This window comes from Ranitomeya variabilis, chromosome 3 (genome assembly GCF_051348905.1).
Source record: "Ranitomeya variabilis isolate aRanVar5 chromosome 3, aRanVar5.hap1, whole genome shotgun sequence".
Taxonomy (NCBI): Eukaryota; Metazoa; Chordata; class Amphibia; order Anura; family Dendrobatidae; genus Ranitomeya; species Ranitomeya variabilis.
In genome coordinates, this window is record NC_135234.1 from 471046099 (window position 1) to 471065486 (window position 19388).

Sequence of the window (19388 nt, forward strand, 5' to 3'; positions counted from 1 at the left end):
GGAGACCCCTGATGTGCCTAAACAGTGGAAACCCCTCAATTCTAACTTCAACACTAACCCCAACACACCCCTAACCCTAATCCCAACTGTAGCCATAACCCTAATCACAACCCTAACCCCAACACACCCCTAACCACAACCCTAACCCCAACACACCCGTAACCCTAAATCCAACCCTAATCCTAACCCTAATCCCAACCCTACCCACAACTGTAACCCCAACACAACCCTAACCCTATCCTTAACCCTAACCACAAGCCTAATCTTAACCCTATTTCCAACCCTAGCCCTAATTCCAACCCTAAGGGTACCGTCTCACATAACGATTTACCAACGATCACGACCAGCGATACGACCTGGCCGTGATCGTTGGAAAGTCATTGTGTGGTCGCTGGGGAGCTGTCACACAGACCGCTCTCCAGCGACCAACGATGCCAAGGTCCCGGGTAACCAGGGTAAACATCGGGTTACTAAGCGCAGGGCCGCGCTTAGTAACCCGATGTTTACCGTGGTTACCAGCGTAAAAGTAAAAAAAAAAAACGTACATACTCACATTTTGGTGTCCTTCAGGTCCCTTGCCATCTGCTTCCCACTCTGACTGAGTGCCGCCGTACAGTGAGAGCAGAGCGCAGCGGTGACGTCACTGCTGTGCTGTGCTCTCACTTTCCGGCCGGCAGACAGTCAGAGCGGGAAGCAGACGGCAAGGGATCTGAAGGACACCGAAATGTGAGTATGTACGTTTTTTTTTTTTTTTTACTTTTACGCTGGTAACCACGGTAAACATCGAGTTACTAAGCGCGGCCCTGCGCTTAGTAACCCGATGTTTACCCTGGTTACAAGTGAACGCATCGCTGGATAGCTGTCACACACAACGATCCAGCGATGACAGCGGGAGATCCAGCGACGAAAGAAAGTTCCAAACGATCTGCTACGACGTACGATTCTCAGCAGGGTCCCTGATCGCTGCTGCGTGTCAGACACAGCGATATCGTATGGATATCCCTGGAACGTCACAGATCGTACCGTCGTAGCGATCAAAGTGCCACTGTGAGACGGTACCCTAACTCTAATTCCAACCCTAACCCTAAGGCTATGTGCCCACTTTGCGGATTCGTGTGAGATTTTTCCGCACCATTTTTGAAAAATCCGCAGGTAAAAGGCACTGCGTTTTACCTACGGATTTACAGCGGATTTCCAGTGTTTTTTTGTGCGGATTTCACCTGCGGATTCCTATTGAGGAACAGGTGTAAAACGCTACGGAATCCACACAAAATTGACATGCTGCGGAAAATACACAGCGTTTCCGCACGGTATTTTCCGCACCATGGGCACAGCAGATTTGGTTTTCCATAGGTGTACATGGTACTGTAAACCTGATGGAAAACTGCTACGAATTCTCAGCGGCCAATCCGCTGCGGATCCGCGGCCAATCCGCTGCGGATCCGCGGCCGATCCGCTGCGGATCTGCGGCCGATCCGCTGCGGATCCGCGGCAATCCGCTGCGGATTCGCAGCCAAATCCGCACTGTGTGCACATGCCCTAACCCTACCCCTAACCCTAACCCTACCCCTAATTCTAACCCTAATTCTAACCCTAGTTCTAACCCTAACCCTAGCAGAAAAAAATATATATATATTTTATTTATTTTTATTATTGTCCCTATGGGGGTGATAAAGGGGGGTCATTTACTTTTTTTTCATTTTGATCACTGCGATAGGCTATATCGCAGTGATCAAAATACTTCTGAAATGAATCTGCCAGCCGGCAGACTCTGCGGGCGCAGTGCGCAGGCGCCCGCCATATTGGAAGATGGCGGCGCCCATGGAGAAGCCGGACGGACATCGGGAGGCCCGGTAAGTATGAAGGGGGGGTGATCGGATCACGGGGGGGGGGACCGGAGCACAGGGGGGGGGACCGGAGCACAGGGAGGGGGCACCGGAGCACGGGGGGAGCGTACAGGAGGACGGAGGAGCGGACAGAACTTATTAGGGGGGCGGACCGCGCACCGGAGCACTGGGGGGGGCGATCGGTGGGGTGGGGTGGGGGCAGATTAGGTTTTCCAGCCATGGCCGATGATATTGCAGCATCGGCCATGGCTGGATTGTAATATTTCACCGTTTTTTTGGGTGAAATATTACAAATCGCTCTGATTGGCAGTTTCACTTTCAACAGCCAATCAGAGCGATCGTAGCCACGGGGGGGTGAAGCCACCCCCCCTGTGCTGAAGCACCACTCCCCCTGTCTCTGCAGATCGGGTGAAATCGGAGTTAACCCCTTCACCCGATCTGCAGGGACGCGATCATTCTGTGACACAGCATATGCGTCACAGGTCGGGAAGGCACCGACTTTCATGACGCATACGCTGTGTCACAGGTCGGGAAGGGGTTAAATTTCAGAGGGGATGATGTAACTCAGATGACTTCCAAAGGGCAGGTCCTCAGTGGCTTCTTGTCAGTGTGAAAGGCTACACAACAAAGAGATGGAAGAAAAGTGAAGTATCACACCTACATCTGTATACACATGCACACCCTCTTGGTGAATCTGATGAAGGCTAAAACAATGCAGAGTCAGAGTGTGCAACTCTTAAATGCTTTTCCTTTTTTCCCAACTTATGCACGTTGTGCAGGGGCTTCCTAGATATGGTGGTCATCTGAAAGCTATGTTTTTCAATGTGTAAGAAGAACTCGCCATTGAAGAACGCTTTATTCTAGCTGTCAAAAATAGGTTGAAGTGATGTTTCGGTCAGACTGTTCTTCTTTGTCGGAGCGCAGAGTTGTTCTTCACATCATGTTCTAAGGAGTGTAATCCGACTCAGGCTCCCTTATCACATGCAGCGAAGTTTATCTACTACCAGACACACGTCTATGTATTTACCTAAGGGTACCGTCTCACAGTGGCACTTTTGTCGCTACGACGGTACGATCCGTGACGTTCCAGCGATATCCATACGATATCGCAGTGTCTGACACGCAGCAGCGATCAGGGATCCTGCTGAGAATCGTACGTCGTAGCAGATCGTTTGGAACTTTCTTTCATCGCTGGATCTCCCGCTGTCATCGCTGGATCAGTGTGTGTGACAGTGATCCAGCGATGCGTTCGCTTGTAACCAGGGTAAACATCGGGTTACTAAGCGCAGGGCCGCGCTTAGTAACCCTATGTTTACCCTGGTTAGCAGCGTAAAAGTAAAAAAAAAAAAACCGTACATACTCACATTCCGGTGTCCTTCAGGTCCCTTGCCGTCTGCTTCCCGCTCTGACTGACTGCCGGCCGGAAAGTGAGAGCAGATCACAGCGGTGACGTCACCGCAGTGCTGTGCTTTCACTTTACGGCGGCACTCAGTCAGAGCGGGAAGCAGACGGCAAGGGACCTGACGGACACCGGAATGTGAGTATGTACGGTTTGTTTTTTTTTACTTTTACGCTGCTAACCACGGTAAACAGCGGGTTACTAAGCGCGGCCCTGCGCTTAGTAACCCGATGTCTACCCTGGTTACCCGGGACCTCGGCATCGTTGGTCGCTGGAGAGCGGTCTGTGTGACAGCTCCCCAGCGACCACACAACGACTTTCCAACGATCACGGCCAGGTCGTATCGCTGGTCGTGATCGTTGGTAAATCGTTATGTGAGACGGTACCTTAATAAAGAGTGCTGTAATCAGATGGACAATTCTTTGGGCTACAGATTTTTCAAGGATATTCTCTTTTATAGTACTGCCAATCTGACATTTTTGCGGCCCTTTTGCCATCGCCAAAACACACACATGCTAGTCTGTTACACAAGAGGAAGCAAGCAAGAACATACAGTCCTGAGAGTGAAACAAGTGAAAATGAGGGAAGATGACTCTTCCTTTTTCAGCAAGGGAAATATCAAAAGCACAAGTAAAAATGATAATGCAGAAAACTGTGTGGCTCCCACCACTTTATAGGTAGATTAATACAGCGCAGTAACATGAATCTGACACATGAATTTTCTTGCAAGCTACCCTGAAAGCTGCCCTTGCGTGGGCACAGTCTCATGATCAAACTACTTTAATCAGAGCAGAGAGGTGTCAGAATAGAAAAGGCAGAAGACAGAAGAGATTATTTTCTGTCCTTCCAGCATAGTCAGACAGGATCAAACGGGTGATCTATATATTTATAATTGTCTAAGGGGTACTTCCGTCTGTCTGTCCTCAACTTCCGTAACGGTTATTCATTCGCTGATTGGTCTCGCCAGCTGCCTGTCATGGCTGCCGCGACCAATCAGCGACGGGCACAGTCCGATTAGTCCCTCCCTACTCCCCTGCAGTCAGTGCCGGATGGCCGCTCCATACTCCCCGCAGTCACGGCTCACACAGGGTTAATGCCAGCGGTAAAGGACCGCGTTATGCCGCGGGTAACTCACTCCGTTACCGCTGCTATTAACCCTGTGTGACCAAGTTTTTACTATTGAGGCTGCCTATGCAGCGTCAGTAGTAAAAGGATCGAATGTTAAAAATAATAAACAAAAATAAAAAATCATTATATACTCAACTTCCGCCGCCTTTCCCGTTGCTCGCCACCCTCCGGTAACCGCTCTGTGCAAGCGGCAAGTTCCGGTAGCAAGGATCGTATGACAGAAGGACCTGCCATGGCGTCACGGTCATGTGACCGCGACGTCATCACACCCTGGGACAGGAAACTGCCGCCTGTACCGCGCACAGGAGACAGAACTACAAGTATGGTGAGTATGTTAGAACTACAATGGGCCCTCGGATCGGAAGGTGAGCATGTTTATTTTATATTTTTTAACCTGTGACATATGTAGCTGGGCAATCTACTACGTAGCTAGGCGATATACTACGTGGCTGGGCGATATACTACGTGGCTGGGCGATATACTACGTGGCTGGGCGATATACTACGTGGCTGGGCGATATACTACGTGGCTGGGCGATATACTACATCGCTGTGCAATACTATGTGGCTCTGTGCTGTATACTACGTCACTGGGCAATATACTACATGGCTGGGCAATATACTACGTCGCTGTGCAATATACTACGTCACTGGGCAATATAGTACGTGGCTCTGCTGTATACTACGTTACTGGGCAATATACTACGTGGCTGGGCAATATAGTACGTGGCTGGGCAATATAGTACGTGGCTCTGCTGTATACTACGTTACTGGGCAATATACTACGTGGCTGGGCAATATAGTACGTGACTGGGCAGTATACTACGTGGCTCTGTGCTGTATACTACGTCGCTGTGCAATATACTACGTCACTGGGCAATATACTACGTGGCTAGGCAATATATTACGTCGCTGTGCAATATACTACGTGGCTCTGTGCTGTATACTACGTCACTGGGCAATATACTACGTGGCTGGGCAAACAAAAACAGAGGCTACACACCCCACGATAAAGAGCAGTCCAATATATAATAAAAAGGTATACATTTTATTCAAAATTACATAGTGAGAGGATTATAGCAACAACAATGAAAATTGAAGAGATTTAAAAGAAACGCTTAAAGGTCGGCAGAACACACAATGGGCCCAATATAGTAAGCACATATATAAGTTATTATGCAGACATCATCCCATACAATTGTATATAGATGGCAGAGAACAAGTAAAAACGCATGATATGTAATAAAAGGATAAGCAGCAGGGTGGTATACAAAATATGAACCTAATAGCCCTACCACCAGCTTGCACAATAGCTGCGCTGCAAGCAACAGATGCACTATATAGCAAGGAGTATACCAATTACCTACAGTTAGAGAACAAAGCCATAATAGATGATAAAGATAGGCAGCAAGGGGGTACATAGAATATGGACATAATAGTCCTACCCCCAACTATAAACAATAGCTGCACTGCGAGCGGTAAATAGAATGTGTGATAAAAGGTATACCAATTACCTGCCGTTATAGGGGATGGTGATGGCCCAGAGCGTCTACCCGACCGCCCCAACGCGCGTTTCGGTTGGCACCTTCGTCAGGGGGCAACGTGGCTGGGCAATATACTACGTGGACATGCATATTCTAGAATACCCGATGTGTTAGAATCGGGCCACCATCTAGTACAGAATAATTGTCCATTGACTCCATTTTCACAGAAACAGTAGCATGCAAATCAATTTTCTCACTGCAGAGGTGTAAAGGTTGAGAGACCATTTCCTCAAAGCGGAGTTTCAGGTGAGTGGCCACACCTGGCTCCCAGACACTGTACTACAAGGCCATCTGAAAGGCAGGAATTCTTCCTACTGTCACCATATGGGAATTGTCACAAAGGGAAGCACTCGATCATCACAAAACAGGAATTGTTGGCATAGTGAACAAAGCTACCCATGTGTCAGATTAATGGATCTTCCAAAGTGTTGGCCCTTTAAGTACAGCATCTTTACCAAGCCATGCACTTTACTGTGATCTTTAGGAGTCACCTATGAAGGGGCACAAGACTTGCTAAGGTATAATGCATCGTTACCAGGAATGGAAAATATGATCATCTATAAAGTTGCAATATTATGTAAAACACACCTAATCATGACCGTTACCTTCAAAATCCTGCAGAATGATACCTTCCTTGAACGGCAGACTTTGCTTCTGCTGCTGATCCAGCATGCTGTGCACCGTGATAAACTCTTCATCTAAGGCCAGCACGTAGGGAAAAGAAACTGCCGCCCCAATAACATTGTCTGACCAATGAACGGGTGCACGCTGAGAGATTCCAGCTACCGTGGCAAACATCCCTAAAAAGGCAGAGACAAATCTGTCAGGTTACATACAGGAAGAATTGTCCAGAGTGGCAAAACAAAAAAGGATCTAAAGTACCTGTACTGCAAGAAATGTATGCCAGATAATTGGGCTAAACGGGGCCAGAACTCTGATCTGATACATTTAGCTTAGTAAATTCTTCCCGAAACATTTAAAAGAGAATTTATGTTGATTAAATGTTCTTGCACCTTATAAATTGTATCTCAAAATCCAACTGTCAGCAGAAAAAAAATCCATTCTTTAAAGGGAATCTGATGGCAGCATGCTGTAGGGGCAAAGACCCCAATTCCAGCGATGTATCACTGGGCTGCTTGTAGTTTTGAATCCCTGTTTTATCTGCTGTAAATGTACCCGGTATCTGAATGCTGATCCCTGTATAACTCCGTCCACACCCTTGATCATCAGCTTCCTATGTACACTGCATTGTCAGAAAGCTGTCAATCTGTGGGGGAGACGGGGTTACAAAGATCAGCTGGACTGGAGTCCAAGTGAGACCTAGTCCTCTAGTGATAATCACTGATAAAAAAAAATTGTATTAAAACTACAACACAGCCTAATAACTGATACATCCCTGGAATCAGGTTCTCTTGCCCTATATTATGCAGTTTGCAGGTTAAATAGCAAAAATCTGCTGACAGATTCCCTTTAAAAAAATTAAGTCAACCCTTGCACATTACAGTATAAGCACAGGTCAATAAACTTTAAGGATATCAATCTGTCCAGTTAGGAAACATAAGGGAGTGTCAACGGGTGCGCAGGAGAGGCAACTGCAAGTTTTGTTAGTGTCCCTGTCACTACTAGTAGCATGAGGCAGCACGTGACGCCCATACAGGTTGCTCGAGTAGTTCCAGGATGGCACATCCATACGTGTTGTCACAAGTAGGTTTGCGGTGCTTCCCAGCACAGTCACAGGAGTATAGAGCAGTTACCAAGGCACAATCCGCTCCATGAAGAGAGATAAAAAGGGCATTAACTCAGCAAAAGGACTGGGATTTGCACCTTTTTCAAAGCAGGAACAGGAGAACTGTCAGAGCCCTACAAAATAATCTCCAGCGGCTAATGGTGTACATGTATCTGACCAAATTGGGGGAGGTGAGGGCAAGATGTCCTATAGGGGGATCTACAGTGGCTGGCGAAAGTATTCATCCCCTTGGCATTTTTCTTGTTTTGTTACCTCACAACCTGGAATTTTACTATTTTTTGACAGTCTGCATCAGTTCATGTAAAAAAACATGCCTACTACAACTGTGAACATTTAGTTGTTTTTTTTTTATTGTGAAGCAATTAACAAATAGGACAAAATAACTGAAAACTTCTGTGTGCATAAGTTTTCACCCAAAGTCAGTACTTTGCAGAGCCTCCTTTTGTTGCAATTGCAGCTGAAAGTCACTTTGGATAGATAAGTCTCTTTCCACATCCATGAAGCTTCCCACTGGAATTTTTGTCCATTCCTCAGGACAACACTGCCTCTACTCAAGTTAGATGGCTTCCTCTGGTGAATAGCAATCTTCAATTTTGACCACAGATTCTCAATTGGATTAAAGTCTGGGCTTTGACTAATCCACTCCAAAACATTTACACGTTTCCCCTTATACCACTCGAATGTTACTTTAGCAGTATGCGTTGAGTCATTGTCTTGTTGGAAGGTGAACCTCCGTCCCAGTCTCAAATCACTGACAGACAAACAGGCTTTGCTCAATAATATCCCTGTATTTTGCATTATCCGTCTATCTCTCGACTTGGACTATTTTCATGGTCCCCACGGCATAATACTTCCACCACCATGTTTCTCTGTGGGGATGGTGTTCTTGGGGTGACGAGCTGTGTTGTTTTGGCGCCAGACATAGCATTTAACTTGGTGGCCTCTGCAGCTCCTTCAGGGATACCTTTGGTCTCTGTGCTGTATCTCTGATTAATTTCCACCTTGCCCGAGCTGAGAATTTGGGTGGGTGGCCCTCTCTTGGCAGGCTTGTTGTGGTACCAAGTTCATTCCATTTGATGATGCTCCAGCTGATCATCAGAAGTATATATATACACATACATACATACATATATATATATACATACACACACACACTTTTTTTTTTTTTTTTTTTTTTTTTAATAACTCAACCCTGACTTGTACTTCTCAACAACTTTGTTCTTCACTTGTTTGGAGATCTCCTTGATCTCTGTGACAACACAGTGTCAACCTTGTCACTGTCTGGTCACTGGTGCAGGGGTGAATTATTTTTAATTATGCCAGACATGTTGTTCCTTTGTTCAGTAGGTCAAGGGACATGAGACATTGTTTCATGGGGCAGCACGGTGGCTCAGTGGTTAGCACTGCAGCCTTGTAGCGCTGGAGTCCTGGGTTCTAATCCCACCAAGGACAACATCTGCAAGGACTTTGTATGTTCTCCCAGTGTTTGTGTGGGTTTCCTCTAGGTACTCTGGTTTCCTCCCACATTCCAAAGACATACTGATAGGGAATTTAGATTGTGAGCCCCATTGGGGACAGTGTGTGCAAAACTGTAAAGCGCTGTGGAATATGTTAGCGCTAAAGATTATTATTATTATTATTATTATTATATGAGTATGTCTGTCGACTCTTGTATGCCAATTTGTGGAATATGTATTGCATTAGCCCCCTGCGGTGCACCAGTCTGCACAACTTGAATGATAAATATGCAGGCTAATTGAACAATACAATGAGGGATTACCTCACTCGCCTTCCTCCAATCCTGTGGGAGAATGCCATGAATTAGACCTGTGGAATATAAAAATGGGCCTGCCTCTATCTGCAGAGAGACTCTACAGGACATCAGCCCAAGGAACCACAGCTTCAGATGGTAGATGCTGCCATCTACCAGGATGATGAAGATGAAACGTGGGTGGACATTTCAGCAAGACAATGATCCCAAAACACAGCCAGGGGAACTTTCAATTGGTCTCAGAGAAAGAAAATAAAGCTGCTAGAAACAGGAGGCATCTTGAAACGGTCATTACTAACAAACGCTTTTGTACGAATTACTAAAGGGAACCCGTCACCAGCAAAATGCTCTTAACCTGCAGATCTGGGCTTAATCTGAAGGTTAATACCGTTACTGACTGCACGGTGTCTGCATGTAGCTGAATGCTGCAGGGAGAACATTAACTTATTCTCCCCGGCAGAATCCGGTTTGGATCATGAGGGCGGCGCCGGTGCTGGTTCAGTGATCAGTCTGAGAATAGAAAGCGGTGGCTGTAACTACACCCCTGGCCCTGATTGACAGCCGGCCCCAATTTAGAGCCAGTGTCAGTTAGGACCAGGGGAAGCGGTTACAGTCGCCGCTCTGTATTCTCAGAGCAGTTACTGAAACAGCACAGGTTCTGCCTCTGTGACTAAATGGGAATGCTGCTGGGGAGAATACAGGTAATTTTCTCCCTGCAGAATTTGGCTACATGCAGGTGCCAGGCAGGTTATTGACACTATTAACCTGCAGCCCATATTAATATACAGCCCATATCTGCAGGTTAACAGCTGAATAACGGTTTTGCTGCTGACAGGTGCCCTTTAAATAAATGTCAGTAAGCGTGTTCAATACTTTTTCCCTGTGTCATTTCTCATTATTGCACATACAGTGGGGCAAAAAAGTATTTAGTCATTCAGCAATAGTGCAAGTTCCACCACTTAAAAAGATGAGAGGCGTCTGTAATTTACATCATAGGTAGACCTCAACTATGGGAGACAAACTGAGAAAAAAAAATCCAGAAAATCACATTGTCTGTTTTTTTATCATTTTATTTGCATATTATGGTGGAAAGTATTTGGTCAGAAACAAAATTTCATCTCAATACTTTGTAATATATCCTTTGTTGGCAATGACAGAGGTCAAACGTTTTCTGTAAGTCTTCACAAGGTTGCCACACACTGTTGTTGGTATGTTGGCCCATTCCTCCATGCAGATCTCCTCTAGAGCAGTGATGTTTTTGGCTTTTCGCTTGGCAACACGGACTTTCAACTCCCTCCAAAGGTTTTCTATAGGGTTGAGATCTGGAGACTGGCTAGGCCACTCCAGGACCTTGAAATGCTTCTTACGAAGCCACTCCTTCGTTGCCCTGGCGGTGTGCTTTGGATCATTGTCATGTTGAAAGACCCAGCCACGTTTCATCTTCAATGCCCTTGCTGATGGAAGGAGGTTTGCACTCAAAATCTCACGATACATGGCCCCATTCATTCTTTCATGTACCCGGATCAGTCGTCCTGGCCCCTTTGCAGAGAAACAGCCCCAAAGCATGATGTTTCCACCACCATGCTTTACAGTAGGTATGGTGTTTTATGGATGCAACTCAGTATTCTTTTTCCTCCAAACACGACAAGTTGTGTTTCTACCAAACAGTTCCAGTTTGGTTTCATCAGACCATAGGACATTCTCCCAAAACTCCTCTGGATCATCCAAATGCGCTCTAGCAAACTTCAGACGGGCCCGGACATGTACTGGCTTAAGCAGTGGGACACGTCTGGCACTGCAGGATCTGAGTCCATGGTGGCGTAGTGTGTTACTTATGGTAGGCCTTGTTACATTGGTCCCAGCTCTCTGCAGTTCATTCACTAGGTCCCCCCGCGTGGTTCTGGGATTTTTGCTCACCGTTCTTGTGATCATTCTGACCCCACGGGGTGGGATTTTGCGTGGAGCCCCAGATCGAGGGAGATTATCAGTGGTCTTGAATGTCTTCCATTTTCTAATTATTGCTCCCACTGTTGATTTCTTCACTCCAAGCTGGTTGGCTATTGCAGATTCAGTCTTCCCAGCCTGGTGCAGGGCTACAATTTTGTTTCTGGTGTCCTTTGACAGCTCTTTGGTCTTCACCATAGTGGAGTTTGGAGTCAGACTGTTTGAGGGTGTGCACAGGTGTCTTTTTATACTCATAACAAGTTTAAACAGGTGCCATTACTACAGGTAATGTGTGGAGGAAAGAGGAGACTCTTAAAGAAGAAGTTACAGGTCTGTGAGAGCCAGAAATCTTGATTGTTTGTTTCTGACCAAATACTTATTTTCCACCATAATATGCAAATAAAATGATAAAAAAACAGACAATGTGATTTTCTGGATTTTTTTTTCTCAGTTTGTCTCCCATAGTTGAGGTCTACCTATGATGTAAATTACAGACGCCTCTCATCTTTTTAAGTGGTGGAGCTTGCACTATTGCTGAATGACTAAATACTTTTTTGCCCCACTGTAGATTATGATAATCTATGGTTTGATTGCCTGTGTGGATTGGACGGGCTGTTACCGACATCTGGTGAGAATTTCATGTTAATAGCACCTTTAGAAATATATTTACTTAGAAAACTGGTGACATGTACAATACTTATTCACTCGCTGCAAATATCTGAATCAGTGTCACCTTAATCAAAAACTAAATTTCTCTCAATTCCAAACCAGGTGTAACATTTACAAAGATGTAAGACAATGGATATTTCAAGCACTTAAAGCTCATACCTATTCCTCTTTAACAGATCAAAGACTAAATAATTCTGATTTATTAAAAGATATTTCAGAAACTGAATGAAAGGTATTGTAACACTGAAATTACATAGCGTAATTCATAATAATTTCTATGTACGCTACTGGGGGGATAGCAGGGTTATACAGAGCTCATGAATATAGAGGACTACCTAGCAGCAGATTTACTAGTCCTCTAGTGATAATTTCCTGCTGATAAAAGAGTGTTTTTATCAAAATTACAGCAAGCTGCCTAGAAAGTGATACATCACTGTAATCAGGGTCTCTGTCTCTACATTATGCTGTTCTCAGATAAAGTGGCAAAAAACTGGTGACAGATTCCCTTTAAAATAATTTTAATTAAATCACGTTATTTAAATGTATTTAAATCACGCTTAGCGTTTTATACAAATGCACATATTCTGTGTAAAATCAAGTTACACACAGTCGCCCGCTATTTGCAAAAAAAAACAAAAAAAAAAAAACTACTCCACGGAGGCATTCACCCACCAGTCCAGCCTGATTAGCTGCAGTCTCTCCCTCTGTGGGTCCTCCCAGCCCACTTCTGACCCTCACTAATGCCCATGCAGTTCATGTTTCTTTGTCACAGCTCTGCCAAAGCATCTGCAAGGCAGGCGCTATGTGCAAGAGTTATGTGCAGAGCAGGGAAACAGATGCCAGGAGGAGAGCAAACTGCCTGGCAATAATGAGGACTGGAGGTGGGTTGTTAAGATGTGGGCAGCGTAACGGCTGCCAATAACACTCACAAGGGCATGACTGCAGCTACTGAGCTAGGCTCGGTGAGTAAACACCTCCTTGTACAAGTCTGGCGTTTATTTGCAGACAATGAGTGACACTACATTACTTGATCTTGTATTTGTATATATCATTCCACATACGATTTTAATGACAGAATAAAGGTGTCACTTGTAATGGGACCACTAAAAATATATTAAGGGATTGTACAGGCTCCCTTTAATAAAAATATGTTAGATTTAACTTGTTAGCTACTGGTACTTAAGCGGTAACTACATTTTCACAGCATTTTTTACCCATCTCTGACAGGCACTTTGCATGCAGATTGGTGGAGGTCCAGCTCCTTTGTAGGCTATGCTTTCTATTGAATCCGTACCCTGCTCTGTGTTTATACTCAGACAGCTGTGCGCTCCTGTCTCTTGAGATGTGCACTGTTAAGGTACCGTCACACTAAGCGACGCTGCAGCGATACAGACAACGATGCGGATCGCTGCAGCGTCGCTGCTTGGTCGCTGGAGAGCTGTCACACAGACCGCTCTCCAGCGACCAACGATGCCGAGGTCCCTGGGTAACCATGGTAAACATCAGGTTGCTAAGCGCAGGGCCGCGCTTAGTAACCCGATGTTTACCCTGGTTACCAGTGTAAAATGTAAAATAACAAACACTACATACTCACCTTCGCGTCCCCTGCCGTCCGCTTCCTGCACTGACTGAGCGCCGGCCCTAACAGCAGAGCGGTGACGTCACCGCTGTGCTGTGCTTTCACTTACGGCCGGCGCTCAGTCAGTGCAGGAAGCGGACGGCGAGGGACGTGTGACAGACATCAGAGGGTGAGGATGTAGTGTTTGTTTTTTTACATTTTACACTGGTAACCAGGGTAAACATCAGGTTACTAAGCGCGGCCCTGCGCTTAGTAACCCGATATTTACCCTGGTTACCATTGTAAAACATCGCTGGTATCGTTGCTTTTGGTGTCAAACACAACGATACACGGCGATCTGACGACCAAATAAAGTTCTGAACTTTAATCAACGACCAGCGATATCACAGCAGGATCCTGATCGCTGCTGCGTGTCAAACACAACGATATCGCTAGCCAGGACGCTGCAACGTCACGGATTGCTAGCGATATCGTTTAGTGTGACGGTACCTTTAGGCCGGAGTCACACTACCGTATAACACAGCCGAGTGCTATGCAATAAATCATCGCTTAGCACTCAGCACAGTGTTAGGCTGGATTCACACTAGCTTTTGTGTTCGCAGCATAGGGCTGCGTACTTCTTACCTTCAGATCCGCATCCGTCCTGCGTACCTACCTTTAACATTGTGTACGCAGGGGCATGCGTGGTCTGCGTTGTATGCGGATGCGTCCCCGTGCGGCGTCTTGACGTGCCCACCGAACGCAACTGCGTACACAAACGCTAGTGTGACCCCAGCCTTATGGCGCTAAAGCAGATGCCTGCAAAACAGCACTGACCCACTAAGGACAATGCTCGTCTGCAGCGGTCACACGCTGGCATCTTGTAAACAAAGACTGTCCGGGGCTAACAAACTGTCAGACCAGAAAAAAAAAACATTTACCCCATCAAGGATTGTATTATTATCCACTAAATTGATGTTACCAAAGTTACCATAATACAAAGGCTGAATATTCATAAGTGTTATCCGATAGTGCATAATATTAAATACATACAAAATTAAGGGATTGTGCAGTAAAAATGCGCTCTAGATCGCAGCGTGATGCAGGTGAATTGAGTTAAATTGCAACTTGCAAGGTACAGCGACTGTGACAAGCAAAAAGGCCAACTCAGGTTTTTTTTTTTTTTTAACTTGCTTGTCACGGTCGCTGTGCCTTCTGGGGCACAAAGCGACATCATTCACCTGCATTAAGCTGCAATATAGCAGCAGCCGTAAGACCTGTTCCCCTCCCCAAATCACCAGGTAATCCCAGCATTATAAAAATGTCAGAAGGAAACATTGTGATTTTTTTTTACCTAATCCTCCAGGTCCAGCCAGAAGAAACTCCTCTCTGCTGATCCTCTTTATGATCGGCCTCTTCTGCTCACTGGGAAAGGGGAAGAGATCCTGGCAGTGTCCAGTACCATAGTTCAGGGTAACATAGCGGCTGCTGAGAGCCAGGCACAAAAAATGCCCGTCTGCTGCTAGGGCACAAGGCTGCTCTGGTGTGGAGACCTCCCGTACTAGATGTACCCGCTCCTGAGCCACGCTGAAGATTTGCACAGTACGTCTCTTAGAGGAGATCACACAAACCTCCACGCTGAAGGGATCCCCACTCACTGGATTCTCATTGAGGGTGAAGCTGAGCACCCCTCGAATCTTTGTTCCTGCAACTGGTTCAAGAGAGTCGCTGCACAGCAAAGATATGGTATTGTCACACAGCACCAGGAGTCGCCCCAGGGCGGACGCTGCTCTCAGTTCACATATTGGCTTCTTTAATCCCAACTGTCTCTGCCGCTGTCGGGTGGTGGTGAAGCTAGTGTTAAGGTGGTCGGATGGCGGACCCAGGGCAGTCACTGCAGTGTTGTTCTCCTCTACTAGCAGAAGATGGTGAATGCAGCCGTCATTAGTGCCAATGTACAGGTCATGCCCACAGCACTCCAAGCACTCAATCTGTATCCCTGGGGGAAGATGTTCCTTGTCGGAAGCGCACACCAGTCTAAACGCCTGCACACTCATGGCAAAAAGGAGAGACAGAGCCCCAGGGCGTCCTGGAAAGGTAAAGACGGAAATAATGAGCAAAGCTTCTGCAAATACAAACACTTCAGCACCTTACTACCCAGCATCCCATACTGTCAGCAAAGGCTAGAAAATCTTAGCCCAAAAAGCATCTATATATATAATTGTCTAAGGGTTTTTCCGTCTGTCTGTCTGTCTGTCTGTCCTGGAAATCCCGCGTCTCTGATTGGTCGAGGCCGCCAGGCCTCGACCAATCAGCAACGGGCACAGTATCGACGTAGATGTCATAATGGTTGCCATGGCGACGATGATGTCATAAAGGTTGCCTCGACCAATCAGCGACGGGCTCAGTCTGCCGCGAATTCTGGAATCATCATTGTCAATATACTACGGGGACATGCATATTCTAGAATACCCGATGCGTTAGAATCGGGCCACAGTCTAGTTATCTTATACTCCTGGTAAGAAAAATAATAATCAATCTCCTTTATAACAGGCCTTTCACCACCCTGACAGACTTATAGGTCCTCTGTCTATGAATAGCCACAATCCATTGCTGTAGGGGATCAGTTTCACTGGAATGAGGCCGTGCAATATCCTCGGAAAATGAGAAGGGAAATGTAGGAAGCTGTCTCACGCCGCATTACCTCTATTCTTCCAGGGTAATGCATCTGAGAGTCACCAGTAACAGGAAGAAACCCGGCAAGATCCCCTACACACATTCTAGCTGTTGAGGTGAACATGAAGCGTTGCATGGCAGCCATCTTAATTAACATAATTTAAACTAATGCAGGCAATATTATAGAGCAGAGGACCCTGTACCGCTAAATGTTTTCCTAGCAGTTAACTTTTGGCTAATATGCTACAGATTTTCCACCCAGATTGTGGGTGAAAAACCTGCGGCCTATTAAGACATGTTCACACTCCAAAATCCTCCAGAAAAGTCGCTTCAGAAAGGCACCATAAGGCTGTGTGCACACGATGCAGAATTGGTGCAGAATTTTCTGCACAAAATCTGCATCTTCTGGCAGTGTTTTTGATGCGTTTTTTGTGCGGATTTTCTGCAGATTTTACCACTGCGGATTTCTATTAATGGAGGGGTGCAGAAACGCTGCAGAAACGCACAAAAGAAGTGACATGCACTTCTTTGAAATCTGCAGCGTTTCTGCGCGTATTTTTCTGCACCATGTGCACAGCTTTTTTTTTCCACATTGATTTACATTGTACTGTAAATCACAGTACAGATCTGCAGCGTTTTTTTCTGATGCAGATCTGCACTAAATCTGCATCGTGTGCACATAGCCTAAGACTATGCGCACACTGTGACCCAGATTCATCAAGATCGCCAGTGGAGATGGGCATGCGGTGCGTCTCTCCAGACCGCAGCATGTCTATTTCTCTTGCGGAGATGCTAGAATGTATTGGATGCAGTAAATCTGCACGGTTCAGTGAACACATGCGGATTCACTTGTGTTGAATAGATGGCAGCGCTTTGGACGCAGCAGACATCAGCTGCTAGTTCCAGATCGTGTGCACATGGCCTTACAAAACGCTTCAAAAATGTTTCAGAGAACACTTCAGGAAAAGAAAAGCTCTTTCAAAAACTCTGCCCCTTCCTGACACACACACACCAAAAAAATACAGTGCAAGCAGAAGAGTGCTTTTTGAAGCAGGTTTTTTGCCAAAATCATCCAGATAATGCAGAAAAAAATCCACACAGAAATTAAACGGATAGTTTCCTTTCAGATACAAACAAATTCTATGCTCACCCTCCCCAGGTCCACCAGAAAGTTTCTCTGTGTCTGGCAACGGCTTTGGCTCGGACGTCATGTCAACAGCATGGCAGCCAGTGAGCTCGGCAGCTCTGCCAGTATATACAGAATGCCTCCCTCACAGTCCTTGAGCTTAATTATTGGCTATGGCAGCGTCGACGTGACATGAGCGCCACAGCCAATGCCAATCACAGGGAGCAGCGGCAGAGACTCACTGGTGGACAAGGGGGAGGGGAGTACAGTGCGGTTTGTTGGAAAAAAATTTCCTGATTCCTCCTATGGCAAACAGGCTAGTTTCCTGGATCAACGTCCCAGCACAGAATCTAGTATCCAAAACCTATAATAGATTTTTCAAGAGAAGAATCCAGGCCCTCCTTGTAGTTTTCTAGTGACTCAACCATTACAACTTCACTTCTATTGACATCTATTAAAAGCTGGACAAAGGCTGGCACAAGGAGGAATGTGGCTGTGTGCAGGTACATGGTCCCCCATTACAACAGCATCACCCCAGCTGGGTATATATCCCCATTATCGCTAAGGGGAATTATGGAAACCACTACGTAAGGCTCCTGTCACACAGCGTTTTTGCACACGTTTATTGGTCATGTTGGGGCTTATCTAAGGACCCCAGCAAAACGGGTTTGGGTGTATGCGCCGACAGGGCCATAGAGTATAATGGTGCTGATAGAGTCAATGTGTGCTCTGACATGCATAATTTTCGGGTGTATTCGACTACTGAAGGTGGACACCCAGACACAGGGTCTAGCAGGGTTCCGGTTTACCCAACTTGTGTCGTTCTGAAGTTAGAAATATGTATGGTCAGAATATCACTCAGAGAAGTGGGGAAGGTTTAGTGGCTGCTGCTAATGGTCAGCAATTAGACATTGATGGTACAGTCAAAGGAAACTTATCTCCGACAACTCATGACACGGGGAAGGAGGCTTTCCTGCTCAGTGCAGTCTTCCTGTTTAGCAATCTTCCACTGAAGAACTCTGCATTCAGCACCATTCCAGCAACAGAGAGCCGACAACTCGGGACAGAAGCCAAGAACTGAAATGTTGGATCACTGGTAGTGAAGGAACAAGGACAGACAGGATTTGGTGATAGGAGCCATGTAGCTTTTAAACCAAAGTACAATGAGGGATGAAGCCTTCGCAGTGACACCGATGTGCCAGAGATTCAACACTTGTGCAGAAGTGGAGCAGACGCCCATAGCAAGCAATGACCCTCAGCTGTCACTCTTCAGGGCTCTAATGCACAACTGCTACCTTCTTCCTGGCATCATTTCAGTAAATGTAACCCACATTCTATACAATGAACGAATTCTAGGCTGGAAAGATCAGCAGAGATTTCTCATTAATCAGCATCCAGCAGTGAGGCCAGGCATGTCTACCTGGCCCAGTCTATAGGTGTCAACGCACAAACGAGACCTGTATCATCTCCGCGCCTCAGCATACTGATTTTTCTATCTGCTGCCACTCCAGCAGACTCGGCACTGAGGAGCCAATACAGCCAAAGGGACAGGCTGAAATCCAGGAGGGTCCTGGAGAGTAACGCCGAAATCCCGGAGGGTCCTGGGGAGTAACGCCGAAATCCCGGAGGGTCCTGGGGAGTAACGCCGAAATCCCGGAGGGTCCTGGGGAGTAACGCCGAAATCCCGGAGGGTCCTGGGGAGTAACGCCGAAATCCCGGAGGGTCCTGGGGAGTAACGCCGAAATCCCGGAGGGTCCTGGGGAGTAACGCCGAAATCCCGGAGGGTCCTGGGGAGTAACGCCGAAATCCCGGAGGGTCCTGGGGAGTAACGCCGAAATCCCGGAGGGTCCTGGGGAGTAACGCCGAAATCCCGGAGGGTCCTGGGGAGTAACGCCGAAATCCCGGAGGGTCCTGGGGAGTAACGCCGAAATCCCGGAGGGTCCTGGGGAGTAACGCCGAAATCCCGGAGGGTCCTGGGGA

The 19388-nt window shown here is 46.5% G+C and overlaps 1 protein-coding gene across 2 annotated transcripts in view; it reads right to left on the reverse strand.

Annotated features, from left to right (window-relative positions):
* The window catches only part of TGFBRAP1 (transforming growth factor beta receptor associated protein 1), a 71711-nt gene that overhangs the window by 43195 nt on the left and 9128 nt on the right, over positions 1-19388 (reverse strand). For both annotated transcript variants that reach the window (XM_077296662.1, XM_077296663.1), the window contains exons 2-3: positions 14961-15695; positions 6523-6717 (exon numbers count right to left, since the gene is read on the reverse strand). In XM_077296662.1, the coding sequence (XP_077152777.1) occupies positions 6523-6717; positions 14961-15663 (898 nt within the window). In that variant the 5' untranslated portion in view covers positions 15664-15695. The remainder of the gene's footprint in view (positions 1-6522; positions 6718-14960; positions 15696-19388) is intronic.